General features: G+C 39.0%; 1 protein-coding gene across 1 annotated transcript; it reads left to right on the forward strand.

The window, feature by feature from the left end:
- The first annotated feature begins 893 nt into the window (after window positions 1-893).
- LOC121383573 (exonuclease 3'-5' domain-containing protein 2-like) lies at window positions 894-27,183 on the forward strand. The gene is made up of 11 exons (XM_041513661.1): window positions 894-933; window positions 3,187-3,341; window positions 4,842-4,999; window positions 5,736-5,861; window positions 10,773-10,884; window positions 17,538-17,747; window positions 18,722-18,950; window positions 20,904-21,069; window positions 22,234-22,431; window positions 26,066-26,197; window positions 26,902-27,183. Exons 1-11 carry the CDS (start codon window positions 894-896, stop codon window positions 27,062-27,064), a joined length of 1,689 nt encoding a protein of 562 aa, XP_041369595.1. The 3' UTR covers window positions 27,065-27,183.
- The last annotated feature ends 731 nt before the right edge of the window (window positions 27,184-27,914 follow it).

Here is a 27,914-nt window from a genome sequence, read left to right on the forward strand (position 1 = left end):
GAAACCAACCCCTCTCTGATTGAATTTAATTAAATTTTTTTTCTGGTGCTTGAATCGTTGAATCGATCCCCCCCCCCCCCCCCCCGCTGAAACTTTTCTTACCACAGTGAACACCCTGCATAATTTCCTGCACACATGGATACCTTTACTGCTAATATGGGGTGGCACATAGCCCTGTGGTAAAGTGATCGGTTGATGGGCGGTCTGTTTCGGATTGATCTCTGCCAATTGGTCTGTTTCTCACTCTAGCCAGTGCACCATGACTGGTGCATCAAAGGCTGTGGTATACGCTATCCTGTCTGTGCCTATAAAAGATCCCTTACTACTAATGGAAAAATGTAGCGGGTTTCCTCTCTTAAGACGACATGTTAAAATTACCAATATTTGACATCCAATAGCTGATGATTAATAAATCAATGTGCTCTAGTGGTGTTGTTAAACAAAACAAACTTTTCGTTACTGGGAAACATGTCAAAATTGCATCAATCTCGAAACGGTGTCTAATCAGTTTTGATAAACAAAACCCCACGTGTCTGAAAGCGACAATGCCCCTTTAATCAGCCACCGACTCGTCACATTACCTGGGATTTACCTGTGATCACGTGACCAAACAAACTATTGCACCACCGGGTATATGAATTGCATTTCTGGTTTACACAACACTCGTTTATTTCCCAACAACTATTTATATCCTTATTAAATATTTGTATCAAGATTTGTTCGAGTTTATCAGGCGGTTAACAGCGGCATTATTGGCAGACTACAAGTATACTACACACAATTACGGATCAGTGTAATCAAATTCACCTATAATTAAAGCTGTAGTTGCCTTGTAATCGGGCCTACACAACTGTCCAAAAAAGTAGTCAACCAAGATAAAGGAAAACACAACTATGTTTAAAGTTGCTGTACCCGTTACCGTCGTTCTTTCGGGTGAGTACCAGTCACGTATTATTCCTTATTCCTAGTTTTGAATAATATGTGTGTTGTTTATCTATTTTGTCGGGACTAATCTTGTTTTACTCATTTTATAAGTGTTACAGGAGTTGCTTCCCTTACAACATAAGCAGTTTTATGAATATTGCTACAGGCCTCGGTGGTGTCGTGGTAGTAGTGGTAGTAGTACCGGTAGTAGTGAAAAGAATATCTAAAATTATTAATATAATTACAAGTCGTTTAATATTACATAAAAAGTATTAAGCTAAATATAGTTTTATCATATATCTTGTAATGCAATTCACAGATGGTATACTGTATACAACATTATTATATAACATTTAGTGGAATATCTTAAAATATTAGTGAAATAAGTGTTATCAGTCACTCAGTGACGATAACACATTTTAGAGTGAAAATTTCACTATTTCACTCTAAAATGTGTTATCGTCACTGTGGGTGAGACGTAGCCCAGTGGTACAGCGCGGTCGGTGTGGGATCGATCCCCGTCGGTGGGCCCATTGGGCTATTTCTCGTTCCAGCCAGTGCACCACGACTGGTATATTAAAGGCCGTGGTATGTACTACCCTGTTTGTGGGATGGTGCATATAAAAGATCCCTTGCTGCTAATCGAAAAGAGTAGCCCATGAAGTGGCGACAGCGGGTTTCCTCTCTCAATATCTGTGTAGTCCTTAACAATATGTCTGACGTCATATAACCGTAAATACAATTGGTTGAGTGCGTCGTTAAATGAAATATTTTTAATAATATTATGGTCACTGTAGAAAGTGTTAACTTCACCTTAAGAAAGCTGAAATTATTTTGCTCTTGAAATTTTTTAAATAAGGTAAATTGCCAAAAGTTATATAATAAATAGAAAATTTCATGTTTGTTGTCAAATATGATTTATATCCCATCTCGTGAAGTTTGCAATCATATCTCACGAGTCGCGCTTGAAATATCTATAATAGCATAAAGTTAAAAAAAAAAAAAACCTCAAGGTTTTGTTGTTATTATTTACTAGTTATTTATCATATCAGTACATGTGCTCTCGTCAAAACGAAACTTTATAAGGCTTGAAATTGTATTATAGAAAATCCACAAAGGTGGGATATGAAAATATCATGACGTTCAACATCTAAACGTCACGTTGCACTTCGTGATACATGCAAAGTGTTTATAAGTGGTTTCTAAATTGGTTCTTTTCGATTAGCAACAATATTTACCCCCCCCCCCCAAAAAAAAAAAAAAAAAAAAAAAAAAATAATAATAATAATAATAATAATAAAAAATAAATAAATAAACAAATAATAATAATAATCATAATAATGATAATCACATTATTAAAATGTTATGTATATAAAGTTTATTTTGGACTTCAGTGTACATTATTTTATTACTTGTTTTGTTCATACGAGAATATCAACCCAGTACTGGTATGTTTATAGAACTGACAAAAAGAATATACACTGAAAAACGTATTTTACTAAGTAGTATTAGTATTATCAATATGCTCTAGTGGTATCGTTAAACAAAAAACTTTAACTTCTATTGGTGTTGGTATTGGTTGTTTTTTCATGTTTGCTTTTTTGCACGTGGGTTTTAAAAAATATTTTAAAACTTAATATTAGCATTCGTATTCGTATTAGTATTAGTATTAGTGGTAATCACAGTATAGTAGTAGTAGTAGTAATACTAGTAGTAGTAGTAATACTAGTAGTAGTAATACTAGTGGTAATAGTAGTAGTAGTAGTAGTAGTAGTAGTACAAGTAGTACTACTAGTAGTAGTAGTAGTAGTAATAGTAGTAGTAGCAGCAGCAGCAATAGTAGTAAATAAATAGATACAGATAAATTAACAATAAGACAATTAAAAACAACAACTGTATTTATTATAAGTATTAATACATTATGTATGTGTTTCTTCCAGGCATCGGGGGGGGGGGGGGGGGGGGCGAGACGTAGCCCAGTGGTAAAGCGCTCGCTTGATGCGCGGTCGGGTTGAGATCAATCCCCGTCAGTTGGCCCATTTGGCTATTTCTCGCTCCAGCCAGTGCACCACGACTAGTACATCAAGGGCCGTGCATGGTATGTGCTATCCTGTATATGGGATGGTGCATATAAAAGATCCCTTGTTACTAATCGAAAAGAGTAGCCCATGAAGTGGCGACAGCGGGTATCCTCCCTCAATAACCGTAAATGAAATATGTTGAGTGCGTCGTTAAATAAACCATTTCTTTCCTTCCTTCTAGGCATCGGCGTATGGCAACTATTAAAATATTACTGGAGAGAAAAACGTCAAATCAAACTTCGTCCATGTGGCCATGGGAGCGTACATATCATAACAAACAGCGAGGAATGGGATGCGCTGTACCCAATCCTCCAAAAACACACACAGCTTGTAAAGGTATGTCAGTACAGGTATTACAGGTGATTATTCTAAATAACTGAAATCAAGTGGTTTCTGTTGTTAATCCAGATTTGAAACAAGAAATGTGTGCGCACATGATAGTGTCGATAGACAGACAGACGGATAGACAATTAGTCAATCCAGCAAGCAAACAGACAGACGGAGGCCGACTCACAGACAGACAAGCATTCCAACAGACAGACAGTTAATCAGACAGGCGTACAGACAGTCAGTCACTCAGTCAATCGGACAGCAGTCAGCCATTTGCCGAGGTATCCTGTAGGTTTAAACTAAGAACAAGTGTTCAGTGAGTGTTGACAGACAGGCAGGCAGGCAAACATACAAACATAAATGTGCTGAGTGGGTGTTTCGTGAAGGTTGACAGACAGACTGACAGACAATAACCACTGATTAAAAAAATGTACTAGACACACGAACAATAGTCCGCTGATTAAATAATGTGTTGGGGTGTCTGTTACAAGTAGTGATTTTAGACTGAGTTGGTGTTCAGCGATGGTTGACAGGGTAACCGGACATAACCCCACTGGACAAAATCCCACTCGGACAAAACACCACTGGACAGAACCCCACTCATTCGACAGCCCATTTGGACAAAACCTCACTTCAATCATATTAAACAAAACAATAAGCTTTCTTCTTTTTATTCGTTTAACACAAATATAACAATACAACCGTCTCTACTTTCATCGCACACAGTGTCCAATGTCCCTCAGTGTTTCAGGGTTTCAGGAACTGACTCGGTACCATCACGATTATCAGCACAGAGAGTGTGTAGCCTTGTCAGGAGCTTATGTGTATGGCGGCGTACACGCTTGGTGGGTGGGTTTTTTTTGTGTGTGCAGAATTCTGATTTTATATGCAGATCAATTGTGATGTAACTAACAATTAAGGGAAGCCATCTACTACTAAATTTACCTTTGCAATGTTTCATTAGAGGATTCTTTAGAAATAAACACAACCAAAATATCTATTAAAAACCATTCCTTTGAAGTACACTTAGAAATATTTCAGCGTGGGGTTTTGTCCAGAATTCTGATTAATGAGTGGGCTTTTGTCCAAGTGGCGGTTTGTTTTGTGGGGTTTTGTCAAGTGGTGTTTTGTCCGAGTGGGGTTTTGTCCTGGATTCGGTTGATAGACAGACAGACATTTGTTAAGATATCTGTTCACAGGTGATGGGTTTGGACTGTGAGTGGCTGTTCAGTGTCGACAGACAAGCAAACGTACATACATATAGACATACATATATACGGGACAGGGCAGGACAGGGTAGGACAAGACAGGACAGGACAAGACAGGACAGGACAGGGGCAGGACAGGGACAGGAACAGGGCCGGGATGGGACGGGACGAGGACAGGGACATGGACAGGGACAGGGTCAGGGTCTGGATCTGGGTCTGGATCTGGGTCTGGGTCTGGGTCTGGGTCTGGTCTGGTCTGATCACTTATTAAACAATGTGTTGGGGTGTCTGTTTACAGGTGGTGGGTTTGGACTGCGAGTGGGTTTTCAGCGAGGGTCACACGAAACCCGTGGCGCTGGTCCAGATTTCAACCCAACAGGGACTCTGTCTGCTGGTCCGTCTCAACCGCATGACGTCATTACCCGCCACACTGAGGACATTCCTATCTGACCGCAGGTATTCAATGTCTTCTTTCTTAAAACTTAAATTAACTTAATTATTTAATTTTTTATATGTAAAGCTAGTGCTTGAACATGGATTGATTTTTTCCCCGTTCCAATCAGTGCTCCACAACTCGACAAAGGCCGTGGTATGTGTTTTCCTGTCAGTGGGAAAGTGCATATAAAAGGTCTCTTTCTGCATTAGGGAAACTGTAGCAGGTTTTTTCTAATGACTACGTGTCAGAAGTACCAAATGATTAACATCCAATAGCCGATGATTAATAAATCAATGTGCTCTAGAGGTGTCGTTGAACACAACAAACTTTAACATTTGTCAATATTGAAATGTAAATCAAAGTCAGACTGTGACGTTGGTCACTCTTATTGAATTTTGCAATAATATTAAGTTGTATATAATAGTAAATGAAATTATTTGAGAGAGAGAGAGAGAGAGAGAGAGAGAGAGAGAGAGAGAGAGAGAGAGAGAGAGAGAGAGGAGGAGAGAGAGAGAGAGAGAGAGAGAGAGAGAGACAGACAGACAGACAGAGAGAGACAGACAGAGAGAGAGAACGAGAGAAAGAGTGTGTGCGCATGCGTGCGTATGTATGTGCGTGTGTGTGTGTGCCCCTTTTAACAATGCCCCTATACCACTAAGGTTTCGGGCAAGCCCCTTTAAACTTGCTGGGGTTTTTTTTTTTTTTGGGGGGGAGATGGGGCTGTTTTGTTGTTTGTCTGTATTTTTGTGTTTTCAGTATTTTGAAAGTGGGCGTGGCTGTAAAGGATGACGGGAGGAAGTTACGTGTGGACCACGGCCTGTCTGTCAGTGGCTGTCTGGATCTGCGATACCTGGTGTCAAAATTCCAGCACATCTATAAATGGTATGTCGCAGACCTGTAGGAATTCCCCTTTCCTGTCCTGGACGGAGGAAACGGTCGAGGCCGGCACCTGTACCCATGACAAATGTGCGGAAAAACAGCTTGCTCTGAATGTGCACGTTAACTTCTGTGACCTGACCTGACCTGTAGGATCCAAGATGTTCGGACAGTAGCGTAGCGAGGGGAGGAGGGGGGCACGGGTGGGCATGGTCCACACAATCAAAACGTTTTTTATTTTTATTTTAAAGTATTAGATTTTATAAAATCATACATACATACATACATGCATACATGCATACATGCATTCATACATACATACATGCATGTAAGCGGGATCGACCACGTAGATTGTAGGCCCTATGCATGTGGTTGAGTTGTGTAATGGATACGGCAGTTTTTGACCACAAAATGAAACTGGCCGACTATTTTCGGCATTCAACTGGAGAAAAATCCCATTCACGGAAAACTCCGGCTGGTTACCCCAAAACTCTAGTGTACATCCTGAAATCATTAAAGCTCATAAAAGGATAGTGGAAAAAGTGGGTGATATGACAGTTTATACAAATCAGCAAAATCTTTCTGTCATGGAACGTTGTGCTCTCACTAAACTACGCAAAAACCACAAAAGTGTTATAAAACCTGCAGATAAAGGGTCAGCCACTGTCATTCTATCAAGAGAGAACTATATCCGGGAAGCCCATCGACAGCTTAATAATTCAAAGTACTACAAAAAAATAGACAAAGCTATTTGGCTTGAGAATTGTAAAAAGTTCAATGCAATTATTCAATGTCTAAAAGATCAGGGACATATTAATAAAAAACAAGTGGAATATTTAGAAGCCATGTCACAATCACAAACCCGAAAATTTTATCTACATCTAAAAATCCACAAGCCAATCGATACATGGACCGATATTAACACACCACCCGGTCGTCCAATCATTTCAGACTGTGGATCAGAATCGTACAATATTTCAGAATACATAGACTTTCACTTAAAACAAATTGCAAATAAAAATAATGGTTTTGTGAAAAAACCTGAAGATCTTCTATCAAAATTATTAAAAACCAAAATCCCAAAAGATTCATTTTTGGTTACTCTTGATATTGACTCTATGTACACCAACATAGGTATTGATACGGGCATTGATTCAGTTAAGAGAGCATTTGAAAAGTACCCAGATCCAAACAGACCATATAAAAACATTATTGAGCTGTTAGAATTAAGCCTAAAAGGAAATGAGTTTGAGTTTGATGGAGAAATGTATCAGCAAGTGTGTGGTTGTGCTATGGGCAAACGTTTTAGTCCAAATTTTGCATCTATCTATGTCGCCGAATGGGAAGAGGCTGCTTTAAAGAAATCGAGTAAAACAGCTCTTTTGTACCTCAGATATCTCGACGATATACTTATTATTTGGGCACATTCTAAACAAGAATTTTGGAACTTTCTCGAGCTATTAAGTCAACAGGATGACAATATCAAACTTAAGGCCACTATATCAGATAAATCAGTTGACTTTTTGGATGTAACAATTTATAAAGGTAAACAGTTTGAAACATCAGGTTACCTAGACTACAAAGTGTTTTTCAAACCCACAGACACACACCAACTTATCCACTGCAAGTATTTTCACCCACGCCACACCTTTAAAGGCATTGTTAAATCTCAGCTTATTAGATTTCACAGAAATTCGAGTAACAAACAGAATTTCAATGAGGCAGTTCACTTTTATTTAGTGCTTTAAAAACTAGGGGATATTCAAAACGGTTTTTAAGAAAAATTAAATCTGAAACTGTTCGAGAATTAGAAAACCCCTTAGGGCAACTGAAGACTATAAACCATACAAACTTTAGCATAACCAGTCACCTCAAATAAGCACTGGCCCCTCTACTACAAAACCAGGTGTAGACTTCACAACTTACTTAAAACGCAGTCGACTTTCAAAAGTCAACAGACCAAAATTGAATATCAAATTCGGACAGACATGAACTGTGATTCGAAAAATTTATGTAATTTATGTAAAACAAAAACAGTACGTAGGACAAACGCCAAACCACCTGAGAATCAGAGCAGTTTGTCACTAGTATGATATTGGGTATGATGTTGACACCCCTGTCGCCAATCACTTCAATCTACCTGACCATTCGTTAGATGAAAATTTTGAAATAATTCCAATTGAACAACCCCTGATACTTGGTTCAAAAGACGAAACAGACCTCTTGAGACTTGAACGAGAGGCCTTCTGAATTCGTACATTACAGACAAAACAGCCATTTGGAATCAACGCTGAATCTGGTAAAGCCGTAGAAAGAGATAAAATAATTTTTCCAATAATTTACAGTCGACGTAGCGTTGATATTGGTAAACTTGTGAAGGAGGAGTTTTTAAATATGTAAACTGTTATGAAAAACCCCATTACAGCATGTCCGGTTATTGTATACAGAGTCTCAAGGATATCTTAGTTTCCACACGACTACCCCGCCTAAGCCTGCGTCTAAGTCTCTAAACCAGTCTTTGACCGGCCTCGGTGGCGTCGTGGCAGGCCATCGGTCTACAGGCTGGTAGGTACTGGGTTCGGATCCCAGTCGAGGCCTGGAATTTTTAATCCAGATACCGACTCCAAACCCTGAGTGAGTGCTCCGCAAGGCTCAATGGGTAGGTGTAAACCACTTGCACCGACCAGTGATCCATAACTGGTTCAACAAAGGCCATGGTTTGTGCTATCCTGCCTGTGGGAAGCGCAAATAAAAGATCCCTTGCTGTTAATCGGAAGAGTAGCCCATGTAGTGGCGACAGCGGGTTTCCTCTCAAAATCTGTGTGGTCCTTAACCATATGTCTGACGCCATATAACCATAAATAAAATGTGTTGAGTGCGTCGTTAAATAAAACACTTCTTTTTTTCTAAATCAGTCCATTTTTCAGCTGTTGGTTTGTTGTTATCTCTTTTCCTAACAATGTTTTTAAAAACAAATACATCATATCCAGCTGATAAACAAAACATAGTTCTAGCCAAATAAATTTAAAACAAGACTGACCGAAAAACAGTTATATTTTGTATATCACAACGGTCAATTTAAAATCAATTTCGAATTCCTGGGGCAAAATTAGAAAATAATAATGTTTTAGTTTTTAAACAATTCCTGAGCCAGTGCGTTCATTCATTCTTAAATACACACACACACACACACACACACACACACACACACACACACACATATATATATATATATATGCATACATACATACATAGTGTGTGTTGGCCCCCAATATGAGTTGCCAACCCCCACCCTCCATATAACATTTGTGCGGAGGTATATTCCACTATAAAAATTGAAAACTTGTATGAACGGTACCTAGACATCAAGGGCCTAACAGAACAAAAAGAAAGAAAAAAAGGAAATATTTTTAATGAAATTTGTTTTAATAACAATTGTGTTTATTTATTTAGTAGGAGAAACCAAATTGATAATTGGACTCTATCCTTTTAAATTAAAAGCCTTTTGCTATACCTTTTTACATGTCTTTTTTGAAAAATTTATTAATTAAAACAGTTATCTTGTTTCACCATATTGTAATATAATTTACTAATGCAAAAACACAAACTCATTTACAATTAGTCACAAATTTGTGTTCTTTTTACAACGTAGCAACTATATTTCCGTTTCTCTCTAAAAGCGTTCTGATATTTTCAGTGCTGATATGGCGAGTAAAGTTTTTTTCTACATGACCTAAATAAGAAATTATAACAGAATATTTTTTCGCGAGGGAAAAAAATGAAATGCATTATGCATTCTGAATGTTTAAATATTAACGACATACTCGAGATATCAGCCTTAATGTAGCACCAACTAACTAAATAAGTATCGCAGCATTAGATAATACAGAATGCGTCACAGGGGTCCCGTGACATCCCCCCACACCCCCCTCCCCCCGTTTGAAGTGCCCTTTTCAATAACGTTTTGAGTGTGTGTGTGTGTGTGTGTGTGTGTGTGTGTGTGTGTGTGTGTGTGTGTGTTTGTTTGTGTTTAATTCATCATCCACAACATACAACACTAAATTATCCTGAAAACTTGTCTCTGAATATCTTCTCTTTTTTCTTCTTTTCTTTTTGGGCGGGATTTAGCTCAATCGGTTGAGCGTTCGCTTGAGGTGCTTGCGTCGCAGGATCGAACCACCTCAGTAGATCCGTTCAACTGACTGTTGTTCTTTTTTCTTCTTGTTTTTTTTTTGTTTTTTTTTTCTCGTTCCGTCCTGTCTTTGGGATGGTGCATATAAAAGATACCTTGCTTCTAATGGAAAATGTAGCGGGTTTCCTCTCCAAGACTCTCAAAATTACCAAATGTTTGACATCCAATAGCGGATGATTAATAAATCAATGTGCTCTAGTGGTGTCTTTATTTCAAAGTTTCCAGGGAACATGCCCCTCAACTCCTCTACAGGTCTCGATTTCTTTGAACGCTCGATTCATTTGCCGTTAACAAATTCAGGGTAGCGGGACGTAGCCCAATGGTAAAGCGTTCGCTTGAGGCGCGGTCGGTCTAGGATCGATCCCCATCGGTGAACCCATTGGGCTATTTCTCGTTCCAGCCAGTGCTCAACAAATGGTGTAACAAAGGCCGTGGTATGTACTATCCTGTCTGTGGGATGGTACATATAAAAGATCTCTTGCTGCTAATCGAAAAGTGTAGCCCATGAAGTGGTGACAGCGGGTTTCCTCTCTCAATATCTGTGTGGTCCTCAACCATATGTCCGACGCCATATAACCGTAAATAAAATGTGCTGAGTGCGTCGTTAAATAAAACATTTCCTTCCTTCGACAAACTCGAATTGCCATTTGTAGAATTCTGTGACCCTCATTTACAAAATTCTGGATCTGGCCCTGCAGCGTCTAAATTTGTTGTTTTTGTTTTAGCGACAATTATGGACTGCAGGGAATAGCGAAGGCGGTTCTAGGGTTATCTCTGAATAAGGAGCAGAGTATCCGTTGTAGCGACTGGGAGGCGGACAAACTGTCGTGCAATCAGGTATGATATAAATAATATTACGTGATACCATTATCTTACAACGAGTTGTTTTAAAATGTATCTAACGAGCGAAAGCGAGTTTTGATACGATTTTAAACAACGAGTTTTAAGATAAATGGTATTTAACGGACACGAATGTATTCTATTTCTTACATATCCTCAAAAACCAGGTTTTAAGCAAATTTTAACATCTTTTTCGACTAAAAGTTATTTACAAACCTTGCACTTACGCGTCACAGACAAATGATTGTACGGTTAACTCTACGTCACAGTGTAATCGATTTCGATCGTGCTGTTTTTTCATTTGATGTATGGCATTGGTGACCTAGTCATCACCTAAGAGCAGCCAGTCGTATGTCTTGAAATTGTTAAAATACGTACATGCTGTTATTAACGAATGATGTTCTCACCAAAGGGTGTGTACGAAAGTAATGTAACACACTCAACCACCAATGACATAAGAGATAAGCATGAGTTTGAATTGAATACACAAACATAGTAAACGATCATGAAAAGTATGCACCAAATGTAAATTATGTTAATTCATAACTTTTCTTACACTATATGGTTATTGTCAGAGATGGATCCAATGGGAGATCAGGGGACTCGCCCCCCCCCCCCCCCCCCGCCCGCCCCTAAAAAAAAAGAAGAAAAAAAGAAAGAAAGAAGATATATATATTATATGTATGTATGTATGTATGTATGTATGTATACATACATACATACATACATACATACAATATATAGATATTCATACATACATACATACATACATATATACATATATATATATAGATATATATATATATATATATATATATATACATGCATATATATATATATATACTATTCAAAAAAAGAAACGCAAAAAGGGTACAAATGGGTTATATAACTCCGATTTTATGTTTCCTACCGGTTCATGCTTTGTGAATATAAGGTCATTGCATGTCCCAAACACATTCCCACGGTTACATTCGATAAAACGCAGCTACTGTAAAATAAAGTTTCAAAATGTGAATATTCGCAAAAACGCAGCCACGTTCAAACCATGTCACCACTGCACGTGCGTTGTCTGCACGTGCAAACATGAACACCGACAATATAAAAGTGCAGGGTGTTCGCTTGCCTGGCCTCTGTATCTGGCCGACAGTTGACAATCCAGGACATGCCACGTCTCAGTGAACCGCAGAGAAACACATGCCATCGGCCGACTAGACGCAGGCGAATCCAGAACGGCCGTTGCCAGGGCATTCCATGTGTCCCCAAGCACCATCTCCAGACTGTGGGACCGTTACCAGCAACATGGATCAACACGTGACCTCCCTAGATCCGGTCGACCACGGGTCACTACCCCCGGGCAGGACCGCTACATCCGGGTACGCCACCTTCGGGAACGATTGACTACTGCCACCTCCATCCCACAGCAGCAATACCAGGTTTGCGCAGGATATCCGACCCAGACCGTACGATACCCCCTACGTGAGGTAGGAATTGTGCCAGAAGTTCGAGGTGTAATCTTAACACCACAACACCGTCGAATCCGACTGCAGTGGTGCCAGATTCATCGACAATGGCCTCAACTGCGATGGAGACAGGGTTAATTCAGTGACGAGTCCCGATTTCTGCTCCGATTCATGATGGAAGATGTCGCGTGTATAGGCGTCGTGGTGAACGTTATGCGGGCAAACTGCGTGCAGGAAGTGGACAGATTCGGCGGGGGTAGTGTCTGGTGTGGGCAGCCATCTCACACACTGGCAGAACTGACCTGGTCCACGTGCAGGGCAACCTGAATGCACAGGGCTACATTGACCAGATCCTCCGGCCACACATCGTTCCAGTTATGGCCAACCCAACGCAGTGTTCCAACATGACAACGCCAGGCCTCACACAGCACGTCTCACAACGGCTTTCCTACAGAACAACAACATTAATGTCCTTCCTTGGCCATCGATATCACCGGATTTGAACCCAATTGAACATCTATGGGACGAGTTGGACCGACGCCTCCGACAGCGACAACCAAAGCCCCACCCTGCCCGAGCTGGCAGCAGCCTTGCAGGCCGAGTGGGCCACCATCCCCCGGGACGTCATCCGTATATGGTTGCTTAATGGGCAGGCGGTGCCAGGCAGTTGTCAACACACGCGGAGGCCACACCCGGTATTGACTCCAGATGACCTTGACCTTGGTGGTGTGTCCTATCACTTACTCACAATGGACTAGAGTGAATTGTGAACAATCCTGCAACATTTGGTAATTATCGGACTCACCATTCAATAATTAAATCAATTCTCCAAATGTTACGACAATGTGGTTTTGCGTTTCTTTTGAAGAGTATATATATATATATATATATATATATATATATATATTCAAGTGCCCTTTTTTCCTTCTTTTAATTTTTCCCCTTTGGGATGCCCTTTGGACGATTTGGGCCAAATGCCCTTTTCCGTTAATTCCTGGATCCGCCCCTCACTGTGATAATAAAAATAAGTTTGTTTGTTTTGTTTAACGACACCACTAGAGCACATTGATTTATTAATCATCAGCTATTGGATGTCAATCATATGTTTGACACTGTCATAGAGAGAAACACCGCTACATTCTGTTATTAGTAGCAAGGGATCTGTTATATGCACCATCCCACAGACAGGATAGCACATACCACGGCCTTTGATATACCAGTCGTGGTGCACTGGCTGGAACGAGAATAAAAATAACGACCGAAAACTTGAATTATTGACCAGTAAGTTATAACCATACCACCATTAGGGTTAGGGATTAATCAACGATGGTGTTAATAACATTCTTGAACATTTTATATCGGTTTTCCTGGGAAAATGTGAGGAGTGTTGTTATATTATCCCAGGTCTGTGGGATCCTCCTCCCTCCTACCCCCTCCCTCCCCCCGAAATATAAAAATTACCCCTTTAGTCTGTCTGAAGAAGACTGTATACCAGTGCTCTAATTTTATTCCTTATTGCTATCCTCTCCTTTGGACCTAAACACACCGAAGCTGGGTTTGGGTCTGGCGGGTGTTGCAAAGACGCGATGACCATATCTGGTGTATTTTGAAAATGCATTCGCCGATCCAGGGGGTGGGTGTCACAGGGGTCCCGTGACGCCTTCGCCCGTTTGAAGTGTCATTTTTAATGCTTTAAAAAAAAAAAAAATCATTCACAATACTATACTGCACTCAGTGGCAGATCCAGCATGAAATCGAGCAGGGGTCACGACGAAGCTGTTTAAGCTGGCGATGGAGAAGGGAATGGTGGTGGTGGTGGTGGTGGTAATTTTGCAATGTTTTAATATGGTCATAACTGACAGGGACAGATGCAGTATTTTTAAGGTAGTAGGTGCAACGCTTAGCAAGGGCATCTACAGTATTCAAAAGTAAACTAACATGTATTATCTCTATAGTAATCATCCGCAGAAATATTAAGCTAACATTGTAAATATGTTCCCTGCTAAAACCCAGTAAATGCATTATTTTGCATTTTATTTTCCGGCACACTTTGAATTTTGAAGGGGTGTGTGTGTCCCCCTACAACACTCTCCTGTTGGAACTAAACTGAACTAAACTGAATTGAATTACCTAGCGAACATTTCTTGTATTCTTTATTAATATGTTTTGGAGTACCGGTAGCAAGGGTAGAGGAGACATGGGGGCAATGCTCACCAATCACCCCTCTTTTATATACACACCCCAACATATATATATATACACTCTGTGTGTATATATATATATATATATATATATATATATATATATATATATATACCCTGTATATATATATATATATATATATATATATATATATTATATATATATATATATTACATATACTTGTCGCCACATAACACGACTCATGATCATTGACAGTGTGGGTTCCTTCTCCCAAAGTGGAACCCCCCCCCCCCCACCCCCCCCCCCCCCAACCATATAAAATACTGGCTACACCAATGTCTATGCACCCCACCTCCTACGCCATCGGTCCTGATAAAGAAACAATTGAACAAACAAAAAACAAACAAACAATCGATTACTTACCTCTACTGATATTTCCACCAAAAATTTGTAGGAAGTGTTTGACCAGAACATCACATGACTAGAACAGCAAAGCAGTCAGATATCATCATTAATTATAGCTAGCATTAGATCCATGCACAGCTATTTTATATTTATACACATTTAAAATAAATATGATTATAAATGTCAAACAGCGATCTTTTCACACATTTCTGAAGTTCAAACTATATTCAGACGAATGTACGTAGTATCGCTTTGACATCAATAAGCATATTAAAATCTCAAAGCATTGTTGACGTCACGTCAAAGGAATGTTAGCATTTTTATAGTAACGTCTTCGGCAATTTTCGTAACTTAACGGAACCTGTTGAAATAACATTAAAATGCGCAAGCACCCTCACACGGGAATAAAAGTAGCGCAGACCTATGCATGTGGTGTCGTGGTTAAGCCATTGAGCATAAGGCTGGTAGGTACAGGGTTCACAGCCCGGTACCGACTCCCACCCAGAGCGAGTTTTAACGGCTCAGTGGGTAGGTGTAAGACCATTACACCCTCTTCTCTCTCACTAACTACTGACAACTAACACAATGTCCTGGACAGACACCCAGATAGCTGAGGTATATGTGTCCAGGACAGCGTGCTTGAACCGTAATTGGACATAAACACGAAAATAAGTTAAAATTAAAATACATGTATAGTAATAATCCACTGTCCGTCACCGGCAGGATTGACGATGCCAAAAATATTAAGTGCATAAAAGATATTCGTGCACTAAAATAGCAGTCCGTTCAAAATGTTAAATGTAATGTTACGTCTTTAGCTGTATCCTAACCGGACGCGAGCGACACGAGCGATTATTTTAGAAATCATGGATTTCAAATACCGCATCATAACTGCACGTGTGCGACGCTACAGATTTAGGATACTACGATTGAAATCAATGACTTCTAAAATAATCGCTCGCATCGCTCGCGTCTAGTTAGGGTACAGCTTTAACCTTTCGGTCATCCTTATTGGATGTTTTAATAAAAAGAAAATTATTTAAAAAAATTATTTTTGGTGGAATAGTGGTATTTAATTCAAGGTAAAATAGTTACATTTCACAAGAAACATTAATATTTTGGTCATTATGCAGCTCTATTTCGTGCTGGGGTATCGTTAAATATCTACTCTATTCTATTATGCATTCTATTAAGTGAATCTATCTTAAAGCTGTAATCTCGGGGATTATATATATTGTTTAACCATTTAGAACAGACCAAGCTTTTCGTCTTCATCGGCGAGAGTGTATGACTTGTTATGAAATATACAAGAAAAAAGAGAGTAGATTTAGCATCATTTTAAGGTGATACCTAATTTTCTTGAGCTTTGAATAACGTACAACATTTTTTTTAATGCAATATTATATTATGTAGCAACTGTGCAACATGGATGAAAAATATTTAGGGGTCACAGCAGGTTTGTGGCCCTTTCTCCCCCTTGGATCCGCACCTGACACTAAATTGCCCTGAAAAACGTGCCTTCGAGCATCTTTATTTCAGAATTGTCTGGGGAGCATGCCCTCAAACAACCCTGAAGATCTATCTCGTCTCATTTGCCTACAGCAAACTCAAAATCGTGGATCCGCCACTGGTCTGGTGCTTATAAAACTAGAAGTCGTATGCGTGTGACGTCATTAGAGACTGACCGGCCTCGGTGGCGTAGTGGTTAAGCCATCGGACTACAGGCTGGTAGGTACAGGTTCGCAGCCCGGTACCGGCTCCAACCCAGAGCGAGTTCTTAAGGGCTCAATGGGTAGGTGTAAGGCCACTACACCCTCTTCTCTCTCACTAACTACTAACCAACTAACAATTAACCTACTGTCCTGGACAGACAGCCCAGATAGCTGAGGTGTGTGCCCAGGACAGCGTGCTTGAACCTTAATTGGATATAAGCACGAAAATAAGTTGAAATGAAATGAAATTAGAGACTGAGTCTGGACTCTAAACGTTTTATAAGCACGGGCCCTGGAATATGTAGCGCATATTCTACAGACGCGGATCCAGGGGGAGGGGGGGGTGTCGAGGGGTCTGGACCCCCCCCCCCCCCCTGCTCGTGACACAAAATTAACTTCATTAAAAAGAATTAAAAAAAAAAACAGTTATGTTCGATCCTGAGACATTCGATCCTGAGACATTTCAGACATGGCCTGGGTGTTTGAACAAGAAGGATTTTGATAACGGGAATATACTTCAAATCCATCTAAAGCTATCTTCAAATATGAAAATTTCCTATCGAGGGGGGGGGCCCTTCAAAGGCTCAAGACTGGACCCCCCCCCGCTAAAATTCCTGGATCCGCCCCTGTTCTATGTCGTTTGGTGTGCGATCTGTAGTTCGCGCTAGCACAGATCCAGACACATCCCCGGTGGGGGTTTTTTGTGGGGGGGTTTTGTGTGTGTGTGGGTTTTTTCTCTTTTTTGGGGGTGGTGGGGGTGGGGTGGGGGTTTTTTTGGGGGGGCGGTTTTGGGGGGGGGGGGGGACTTAGTTATGTTATTGCCAGGTAGGCCTACGACCCAGTGCTGGAGTATCAAACAGAACATTCCTTTCTTTTTCTTTTCTTTCCTAACAACACTTCACTTTTTCAGGTGGCGTATGCTGCAGCGGACTCCCAATCGGCCGTAGACATCTTCACGAAACTGGTCTTCACTGTTGTCTTTGGTTGCGACCCTAACACGCGGGCTGGTGCGGACGTGTCGTCTGTAAGGAGAAACACATTCTGCAGGGTGGTGGAGGAGCTGAGCGAAGGCTTGGTGGACATGATATACCGCAATCCTCGTCACAGGTTCCGGAATAATGTACGGGAAATATCTGTGTGTAGTATATTTTATTGTATCACAAATATACGATTATACTTATATTTGAACCTGCGGACAAACTTGTTTACAACAACTGTGTGTGTGTGTGTGTGTGTGTGTGTGTGTGTGTGTGTGTGTGTGTGTGTGAGGGAGGGACATGGGGGAGACGGAGAGAGAGAGAGAGAGAGAGAGAGAGAGAGAGAGAGAGAGAGAGAGAGAGAGAGAGAGACAGACAGACAGACAGACAGACAGACAGACACACACACACACAGAGAGAGAGAGAGAGAGAGAGAGAGAGAGAGAGAGAGAGAGAGAGAGAGAGAGAGAGAGAGAGAGAGAGAGAGAGGGAGGGAGGAAGGAGTGGAGGTAGGGAGGAGCGAACGGTCGGACGGACCCCCAACCATCTTTCTTAAAACGCTACTGACATGATTTAAGATTAAGATTGGTTCCACACAACTGGGCTACATATTTCTCCTCAAAGACGAAAGACACTTTTATACAAAACAACAACAACCCCCCCCCCCCCCTCCCACCTTTTTCATATCTTTTGGACATAAATATGGCACCTTTGAACTAAGAGGATATTTTTTTGTATAGTGAACACCAAAAGAAACGCAAATCATGGCTATGGTTAGTTTGTGATTAGCGTAGGTTTACCAAATGTTTGACATCCAATAGCCGATGATTAATTAATCAATGTGTTCTAGTGGTGTCGTTAAACAAAAGAAACCCTTTTTGTAACTGCTATATCAACCTGTAAATCTTCTGAATCTCAGTAATGTGTTAAAAAATTAATGTTCAGTTTATATTCTGGGACCCCCCCTCCCCCCTTTTTTTCTAGGTACGGTCCCATACAATCTAGTTATAAACACACACTACAAATTATACTGGTACTTATAGTATAGAAATCAGTAAATAATAATTAGAACTACTCATCTGGTAATAGCATATTTGTGTTCTTTTTTTTCAACTAGCATAAACCTATCATCGACAGTAAGGACGATGTTGACGTCAGCAAGGACGGTGTTCACGTCAGCAAGGATGGTGTTCACGTCAGCAAGGACGATGTTCACGTCAGAAGGGCGTTCTCCCCACGTCAGCGCCCTGTACGATTCAGCTGCCAGGTGCTGGCTCCAGACGGCACATACCTGTGTATGTGTGACACCTGTAAGGCAGACTGGTATGTCCAGAGGAACCTGGGCTGTAAGTTTTAATAGTGCAACATTTGGCGTATTATTCCCATTACATTTCAAATAGCATATAAAAGATCCCTTGTTGCTTATTGAAAGGAGTAGTCTGTGTGGCGGTAGTGGGTTTTCTCTTTAGACCATAAAGCGTCAAAATGTGATATTTTAAATACCGTAAGCTGTGACATTTCTAATAAACAGGTTTTCCATAGATTATTGAAATACAAAAGACACAGGGGCGTTTGTTTTTCTTTCTTTTTTTAGACATTTAAAAACTAGTGTCAAAACCTACGTGGTAACCAAAATCAATATACATTGTATGTAGGGGCAATTTTACAAAGTATGTAGGGCTCATGCTAAAGGCGACGCCACACTATACGAATGCCTCGTACGAGAATAGCCGATTGCAAAGCAACCAATGGAATTGTAATGTTTGTCTTGACACAATCGGAGGGGCGAGATGTAGCTCAGTGGTATAGCGCTCGCCTGATGCGCGATCGATCTAGGATCGATCCCCGTCGGTGAGCCCATTCGTTTCTCGTTCCAGCGAGTACTCCACAATTGGTGTAACAAAGGCCGTGGTATGTACTATCCTGTCTGTGGGATGGTGCATACAAAAGATCCCTTACTGCTAATCGGAAAGAGTAACCCATGAAGTGGTGACGGAGGGTTTCCTCTCTCAATGTCTGTATGGTCCCTAACCATATGTCCGACACCATATAACCGTAAATTAAATGTGTTGAGTGCGTCGTTAATAAAACATTTCCTTCTTTTTTTCTTTGTCACAATCGGTTAGTCGCGTATTCTAGTACGAGACACTCGTATCCTGTGGCGTCGTCTTTAGGCCGTTTCTTAAAAACTGTGCATTTAATATGAATTATTGAGTATTGTGGTATAAAATTAAGATTCCCCTCCCAAAACGAAAATGTGTGTGGAATGCTCACGTTCCCCAAATCCGCGCCTGTTAATGTATATAAGTATACTAGTCACAACAAGTTAAGGACCAGTATTAAATTTTAACTTACTTTTTCAAAAATAAAAAATCAGGGGCAGTGATATGTAATGAAAAGTAGTTTACAGACTTTAATAAAGCATTTCACCATGTACATGAGCCTTTTACTCAAATGTATAAAACAATCCAAGATTGTTTGACTTTTTAAACCTTTTTTTCTGACTAAGCAGGGCACCTGTCTCAAACCTGCATGGTACACGTGAAACTTCCTTTTTATGTTAACTTTGTTCATGTTTGATTAGGGTTGGGAGGGTATCAATTTCATGGCAATCTAGCTTCGGACAACCATACCACCAAAACGTAAACTGAGCATTCTGGACTGTGGTCGAGCCCTGCCATGTCTGAATGATAGCAATTCATTGAGACAAGTAGGGAGATGTCCGCAAGTGAGCCATTCCAGCATCCATTAACTGCAAGAGTGTTTCCATATCACTGGCACAGCGAATGGGCTACCCATCTCAGACGTCCATGTGGCCCATAAAGGGACAAACTCTAGTTTATAAACACTTAGGCATATTTCTCACTATTAGAGCCATTTATGATCACTGAAATCAAACACTACTTATATTTTATTGTTTAGATTATGCATTTCCGTACAACCGAAGAGTTTCTGGTCATCCTGGTGTTTCTAATACCACAAAATGCATTTTTTCATATTTTAAAAAACGCACGTGCGTCTGAGAAGTAACAGTTATGGAGTCGCGTTTTAGTCTATTTTTAAGGGTATTTCAACATCACAGACTCTTGTTTTACTCTGTTGTATCCAAATTTGTTACAGGTTTGTAAATTAACCAAACCTATTGTCCATTTTTACGGGTTGAAACTAGGGTCTAGGTGAAAAATATGCCGTAGTGTATAAAAACTAGGGTCTGTCCCTTTAACTTCTTGTGACTAGTATACTTCTGTGTCAACCCTGACTGGAATACGTGATCACGTTTTACCTTGTTGGTATTTCAGGTAAAATTAAAGATAACCCAGTAACTATCCAGCTAAAGGTACTGCCGGACACGGACAATGAAGACGCTGGGGTTTATAATTTACAAAATGGTGAACACCATTGTGTTGTGTGTGGTCAAGTCAACTGCTACATAAAAAAATTCCTTGTACTTCAAGAATACAGAAAGTATGTACATGTATTTTTATTATGTGTATTGCTTGCATATATGATTAATGTTATATAATTGGAATAAGAATTTGTTCAATATTAATATAAAAAGCAGAAAAAGGAAAAAAGAAATCATTATTGCAATATTACAACTAGTTATGCATATGAAGTTTGAATGTAATGGAAATTTTTATTATATAACATTTAATGAAATATCTTAAAATATCAGTGAACTAAAAGTCTTATCAGTCACTCAGTGACGATAACACATTTTAGAGTAAACATTTCACTATTTCACTTTAAAATATGTTATCATCACTGTAGAAAGTATTATCTTCACTATAAGAAAGCCGGAACTATTTTGCTGATGGCATTTTAAAAATGAAGGTAAATTGCCAAAAGTTATATAATAAATAGAAAATGTCATGTTTTTTGTCAAATATGATTTATATCTCATCTCTTGAAGTTTGCAATTATATCACAATCGTCGCGCAAGCGCGACTCGTGACATATGATTGCAAACTTCACTCGATGAGATATAAATCATATTTGCCAAAAAACATGAAATATCCTCTATGTAATCACCGTATCCAGTGTACTTAAGTATCAAAACGTAATACTGGTTTCTTCTTTTTCGTGACTATCATGTTTCTGCATTCAGTAACGATATGACTATGCAAAACAGTACATGATTATCAAGGACAATCAGAAGTTCACACTATCAGTATCACTTTTATTAACATGTGTTTTTGTAATTGTAGAGTGGGGGAAAACATGCTTTTGAGTAATAAGGGGAAGCAATTCTATATACTATAAAAGAACTAAATTAGTAAATGTAGTAATACAGTCTGTATTGCAACAAATACACATTCTTACAAAAGTTTAGTAAAACTATAAATAATACAAAACATAATTATATCCTATTATTTTTAGATAAAAGAACGAAAAAATCCTCATTATTTGAATGCTTCATAAAAGATACCCAACTTGGAAGGATAGAATTATATAATAATTTTCACAAACTATAAGCAAATGTTTATACACCAATGACGTCACAAGAATACAACACAGACTGTAAACAAAATGTTGTTATTGAGTTTAAATACAATATTTAAGTGACAGTAGTTATTTATTATTATGTAAGTAATAACAACAAGTTATAATGAACGATTTCTCCGTTAGATATTTCCCTCGTGAAAAGAAAGCGACGCGCTTCCACAACGTCTTGCTGTTGTGTCCATCTTGTTACCAAGTCAGCTCCAACCATGACGCCATTTTACGCCAACTTCTAGCGCACGAGTGTGATTCCCCATTAGATTCAGGAGCTGGGGCGAAAACCGTGAAGGACTTTGAGCTACAGAAAGTAATCAGAGCCGCCAAGTACGTACATTATTTAAAGGGATATTCCCGAGTTTGCTGCATTGTAAGATGTTTCCGACTAATAAAATATTTCTACGATTAAACTTACATATTAAATATATTTTCTTATTTAGAATATCAGTGCCTGTATATTCAATGTGTTTCTGGTCGTCTTAATATTTGTAAGAAGCCCAAACTGGATTTTATCTTCAAATAATTTTGTACGTACGAAAATAAAATTAGGAAATAAAATGAAATTTAACCTAGTACAAATATTAGAACGATTAGAAACACGTTTAATATATCGCCACTAATATTTTATGCAGAAAAATGTATTTGATATGTAATTACAATCGTTACAAAATCTCTGTTAGTCAATAACATCTTAAAAATTGTAGCAAACTCAGGAATGTCCCTTTAGGTACAATACATGTATTTCTTTATTGTGCTTGAGCTGCTTATAGTTGTGTAGTGGTGCGGTTTGTCTGATGTGCGATGGGTCATAGGTTCAATCCCGCTAAGTGGAACCAGTGACCTTTTCCCGTTTCAGCCAGTTTTTAGGAAATATTAGCTTTAAAGCTATGGTATGTATTGTTTTCAACTGAAAGTAGGAAAGTCCATATAAAAGATCCCTTGCTGGTTATTGGACGGCGGAGCTTGGTTGTAAGCATCCAGTTTCTTCTCTCCTATTTTTCAAGACCAATTATTGTAATAACAATATAGCTCAAACCTGGCCCGGGTTTATAAAACTTTTAGAGTCTAGACTCATGTCTCTTAACAATGTCCCGAGACTTTAACGCCATAACAATGCATACAAATTATTATATGCATGTGATGTCATTAACTATTTAAATCCAGATTCCGAAGTTTTATACGCACAGCGTCTGGCGAACCTAGTAGCGTTCTTGGTTAAACACAATAGTGAGGTGTTGTTAGAAACATATTCCTTTCTTCTTGTACCTTGTGATATCATGTTTTTAATTTTCTTGCATGCTAAATGCCTTGAAAATGGCTCTTAGCATGGCCGCACCTAGTGGAGGTGTATGGAGAGCAGCTGCAGCGGCACCCTAGAAAGAAAGAAAAAAACCTTAAGAATACCTTCTACTGTTCAGAAGTGACCTTTTTGACCTTCAATTACTGCCCCATCGGTGGACCCATTGGGCTATTTCTCGTTCTAGCCAGTGCTCCACAACTGGTGAAACAAAGGCCGTGGTATGTACTATCCTGTCTGTGAGATTGTGCATATAAAAGATCCGTTGCTGCTAATCGAAAAGAGTAGCCCATGAAGAGGCGACAGCGGGTTTCCTCTCTCAATATCTGTGTGGTCCTCAATCATATGCCCGACGCCATATAACCGTAAATAAAATGTGTTGAGTGCGTCGTTAAATAAAACATTTCCTTCGTTCCTTCCTTCAATTACTGTGCCTTGTAATTAATTAGTTTTGTGCTGCCTACCCATATATGTTTAGGTGACCAATATGGAAGAGTGTTAGAAAATGATACTTTTCTTTTGTAAATCGGTAGTTTGTAACTCGTTGGGTTTTCTTTTGTAACTCGATGGTTTGTAACTCGATGGTTTCTTTTGTAACTTGATTGTTTGTAACTCGATGGTTTCTTTTGTAACTCGGTAGTTTGTAACTCGATGGGTTTTTTGTAACTCGGTTGTTTGTAACTCGATGGTTTATTTTGTAACTCGATGGTTTGTAACTCGATAGTTTCTTTTGTAACTGGATAGTTTGTAACTCGATGTTTTCTTTTGTAACTCGATGTTTTCTTTTGTAACTCGATGGTTTATAACTCGATAGTTTCTTTTGTAACTCGATGATTTCTTTTGTAACTCGATGGTTTCTTTTGTAACTGGATAGTTTGTAACTCGATGTTTTCTTTTGTAACTCGATGGTTTGTAACTCGATGGGTTTTTTTGTAACTCGGAGGTTTCTTTTGTAACTCGATGGTTTTTAACTCGAAACCACTCGATGGTTTGTAACTCAATGGTTTCTTTTGTAACTCGATGGTTTGTAACTCGAAACCACTCGATGGCTTGTAACTCGAAACCACTCGATGGTTTGTAACTCGGTGGTTTCTTTTGTAACTCGATGGTTTGTAACTCGGTGGTTTCTTTTGTAACTCGATGGTTTCTTTTGTAACTCGATGGTTAAAACTCTCATGGATTAACTCAACAAAATATTTCAACTAAATATTTAACTCGAAGTATGACTGTCGGGACCACTAAATCGAACTTCGACTTATTAACTTGGCGTGTCAACTTATTAAGTTATAAGACCCATTTATAAACAGATTTGAATTTGGATTTAAAAATAAACTTATTTTAACCATTATTTGAACTCCAAGCACAATTTATATTTCTGACACAACCACTTATTAAGGTCTTTGATCCGTTTTGATAATGATGATAAGAGTGTAAGACTGCATTTTAATTTACTTAAGTGCTAATTAAAATTATACGCAACCGAAAGAGTTCGACCCGTACCCCTCTATATCATTGTTTCTTAGACTAACCCTAAGCCTAACCTTAAAAGTAACCCCAACCATTGAAAGGGGGTACGGGTCGAACTCATGCCACCGATTTTTGCATCTTACATATTATTCATGTAAAGTGGAATAAAAACATTAAATTGTAATTAGCAATATGATGACCTTTTCCTGGTGGTGGGAATTGGTTGGATTTTCATGTTTGATGATTGGTTAGTTGAACCAACCAATCATCGGTTATAATCGGTTGTCGACATTTTAAACCTTTTGTTACTCAAGGTTATAAATATGTAAGTTTGTTTTCTTGCTGAAGCGTATTGTTACTCAAGGTATCTAATGGATACAAATGACAAGAATAAAAGTACCATACGTGTAAAATTGTCACTTTTATTTTTTATCTGAAAATAAACTTTCTTTTTAAGTTAAATGAAGACCTTGTTTGTTTGTTTTTTGGGTGGGTTTGTTTTTTTAAATCATCAAGTTCACATGCTCCGGCGAAAGTTACGACCGTTTCTTGCTGACTAGGTTTCCAGCCATAGTAAAAACTCAACTGGTTGTTATAAAATAAAGATTATTGGTGAAACGCACGAATGAATTTGTAGTTACCGTTTTTATAGACATCATTCGTGTCACTTCGGCAATTTTCGTAGCAGAATGTATGTGTATGTTCGTTTATAATCGACTACCAGAAATTGTAATCGATTAGTTGGAATTTGGATTTTACCAACCAATCTTCGATTATTCCAATTAATCGGACCACCACTGCCTTTTACTATATTTACAAAAGCAGACACAATAAACATCAAAAGGTTGCCTTTTATATATGATTTCGTTTTATTTACGTAAGTATTTATCATGTAAAAGAGAACATTTGAAACAGACTATACAATTTATTATTATATATGGCTATTGTAATAAGACCTATCAGGTTTAATTGTGTCATACGAGGCTACGGCTATAGTCCGTTTCACAATTTCTCTTTGCTTCGCATCATAAAACCCCCCCAAAACATCGGAATTTTTCATCTTTAAAAGTAACTTTGTTATGTTTATTATGCCTGCTTTTAGATCACCACAATGCTAATTCAGTTTTCAGACTTCCTCTCTTAGGAATTGCATGAATTGTAATGCAATTCAACAACCAAAGACCTTCAATTTTGCAGAGCTCTGAAGTTAAATAAATCTACAATTCCACAGCATCGAGTACAGGAGCTGGAACAAACGCTGATGGACTTCTACGCAGTTCCGGAAGTGAGCGACGAATTGCTGGAGGAAGCGCTAACTCTTCAAACAAGGTGTGTAGCTTCGTCTATGAGATTCATTCGGGTGTTTCCGTCAGAGGCGGGGTGGGTCGCAGGGTCGATTGCCCTTGGTAGACTCTGTTTTTCCCCGTTTCAACCTGTGCACCATGACTGGTTCATCAAAGGCCATGATATGTACTAATATATAGGGAAATGTATATAAAAGATTCCTTGCAACGGGTTTTCTCTCCATTTTTCTCTGGATCAAATGTCAAAATAACCATATATATATATATATGTAATAAAAGAATAAGCAAAAATGCTGACGTCATTTCATGTTATGCAAGTTCAAATGAAAATTGCCAATTGTTTTTGAAATTTCACTAAATTTGTTTCATCAAGTAATATTTTCAGAGGTGCAGCTTTATACTGTCACAGCAGTTCAATTTGTCATTGGATTTTGTTTTGTTTTGAATCAGAATGCCATTTTAAATACTTATTATTTTACCTTACAAAATTCCACCTGTCTCCGATAAACGAATTAAACTCTGCATCTTGGCTTTTATAAGCGTTACGCCATTTCATTGTACTAAAGTTTCAAAATACGTTATACACATGTATTTTGTTATTTCTCGTAATATTGTTCCAAAATAATTCTAGACCTACCATCTTGACCAGAACACTGATTTGGTGCATGCATTTTGATAAAGACAAAAAACTTAATTTTGTTTAATCTTTTTTTTCATTCTGTTTTGCAGGGTAGAGAATCAGCATTACATTGCACATGGTAAGAAAGTGGTCTACTATCAAAAAGCTCATGGAGGTGTCAGCGCGTTTGAAACCAGGTGGCGGCAGTATTTTATTGACACCATGAAGCCAAGATATCTGCCACCATTTTGGGAAGTGGACTGTGGGAATTAGTGATGGTGAAAATCGATGAAAATACAGTTGTGACTGTACTGAAAATATAATTGTTACCGTAATATGTTGATTTGATTGTAAATACTGAAAATATGAAATAAATATAATATACAACTGTTTATATTCTAATTCTGTTTGATTGACAACTATAATATAATACGCTAAGGCCGTTTTAACACTTTACGATTGTTATGTTCACTTTTCCACTTTTGATTTGTATTGCCGACTGCCTTCTTTGCGTTTTACTTACACGATGCCGTACTTCGCAAGGATCGTTTTGCACTTAGGTCCTGTAGACTACCACATACACACCGTGCTAAATATTGTGTACAAAGATGAATTCCATAAATACAACAGCAATCGAAGCCGCCATCTTTGTTACTCAACACAGAAGTGGCTATATACACGGCTACAGTGTATATAGCCTTCGTTAATGAAGAAAAAGAAGGAAATGTTTTATTTAACGACGCACTCAACACATTTTAATCTACGGTTATATGGTGTCGGGCATATGGTTAAGGATCACACAGATACTGAGAGAGGAAACTCGCTGTTGCCACTTCATGGGCTACTCTTTTCGATTAGCAGCAAGGGATTTGTTATATGCACCATCCCATAGACAGGATAGCACATACCACGGCCTTTGATGTACCAGTCGTGGTGCACTGGCTGGAGCGAGAAATAGCGCAATGGGCCCACTGACGGGGATCGATCCCAAACCGACCGCGCATCAAGCGAACGATTTACCACTGGGCTACGCCTCGCCCCTGGCTAATGATGGCTGGCTATCTATCTACACGGTGATCGTATTGTTTGGAGTGTAATGCCACGACACCCCATCTAAACTGCC

The sequence above is a fragment of the Gigantopelta aegis genome, chromosome 10 (genome assembly GCF_016097555.1).
Source record: "Gigantopelta aegis isolate Gae_Host chromosome 10, Gae_host_genome, whole genome shotgun sequence".
NCBI lineage: Eukaryota > Metazoa > Mollusca > Gastropoda > Neomphalida > Peltospiridae > Gigantopelta > Gigantopelta aegis.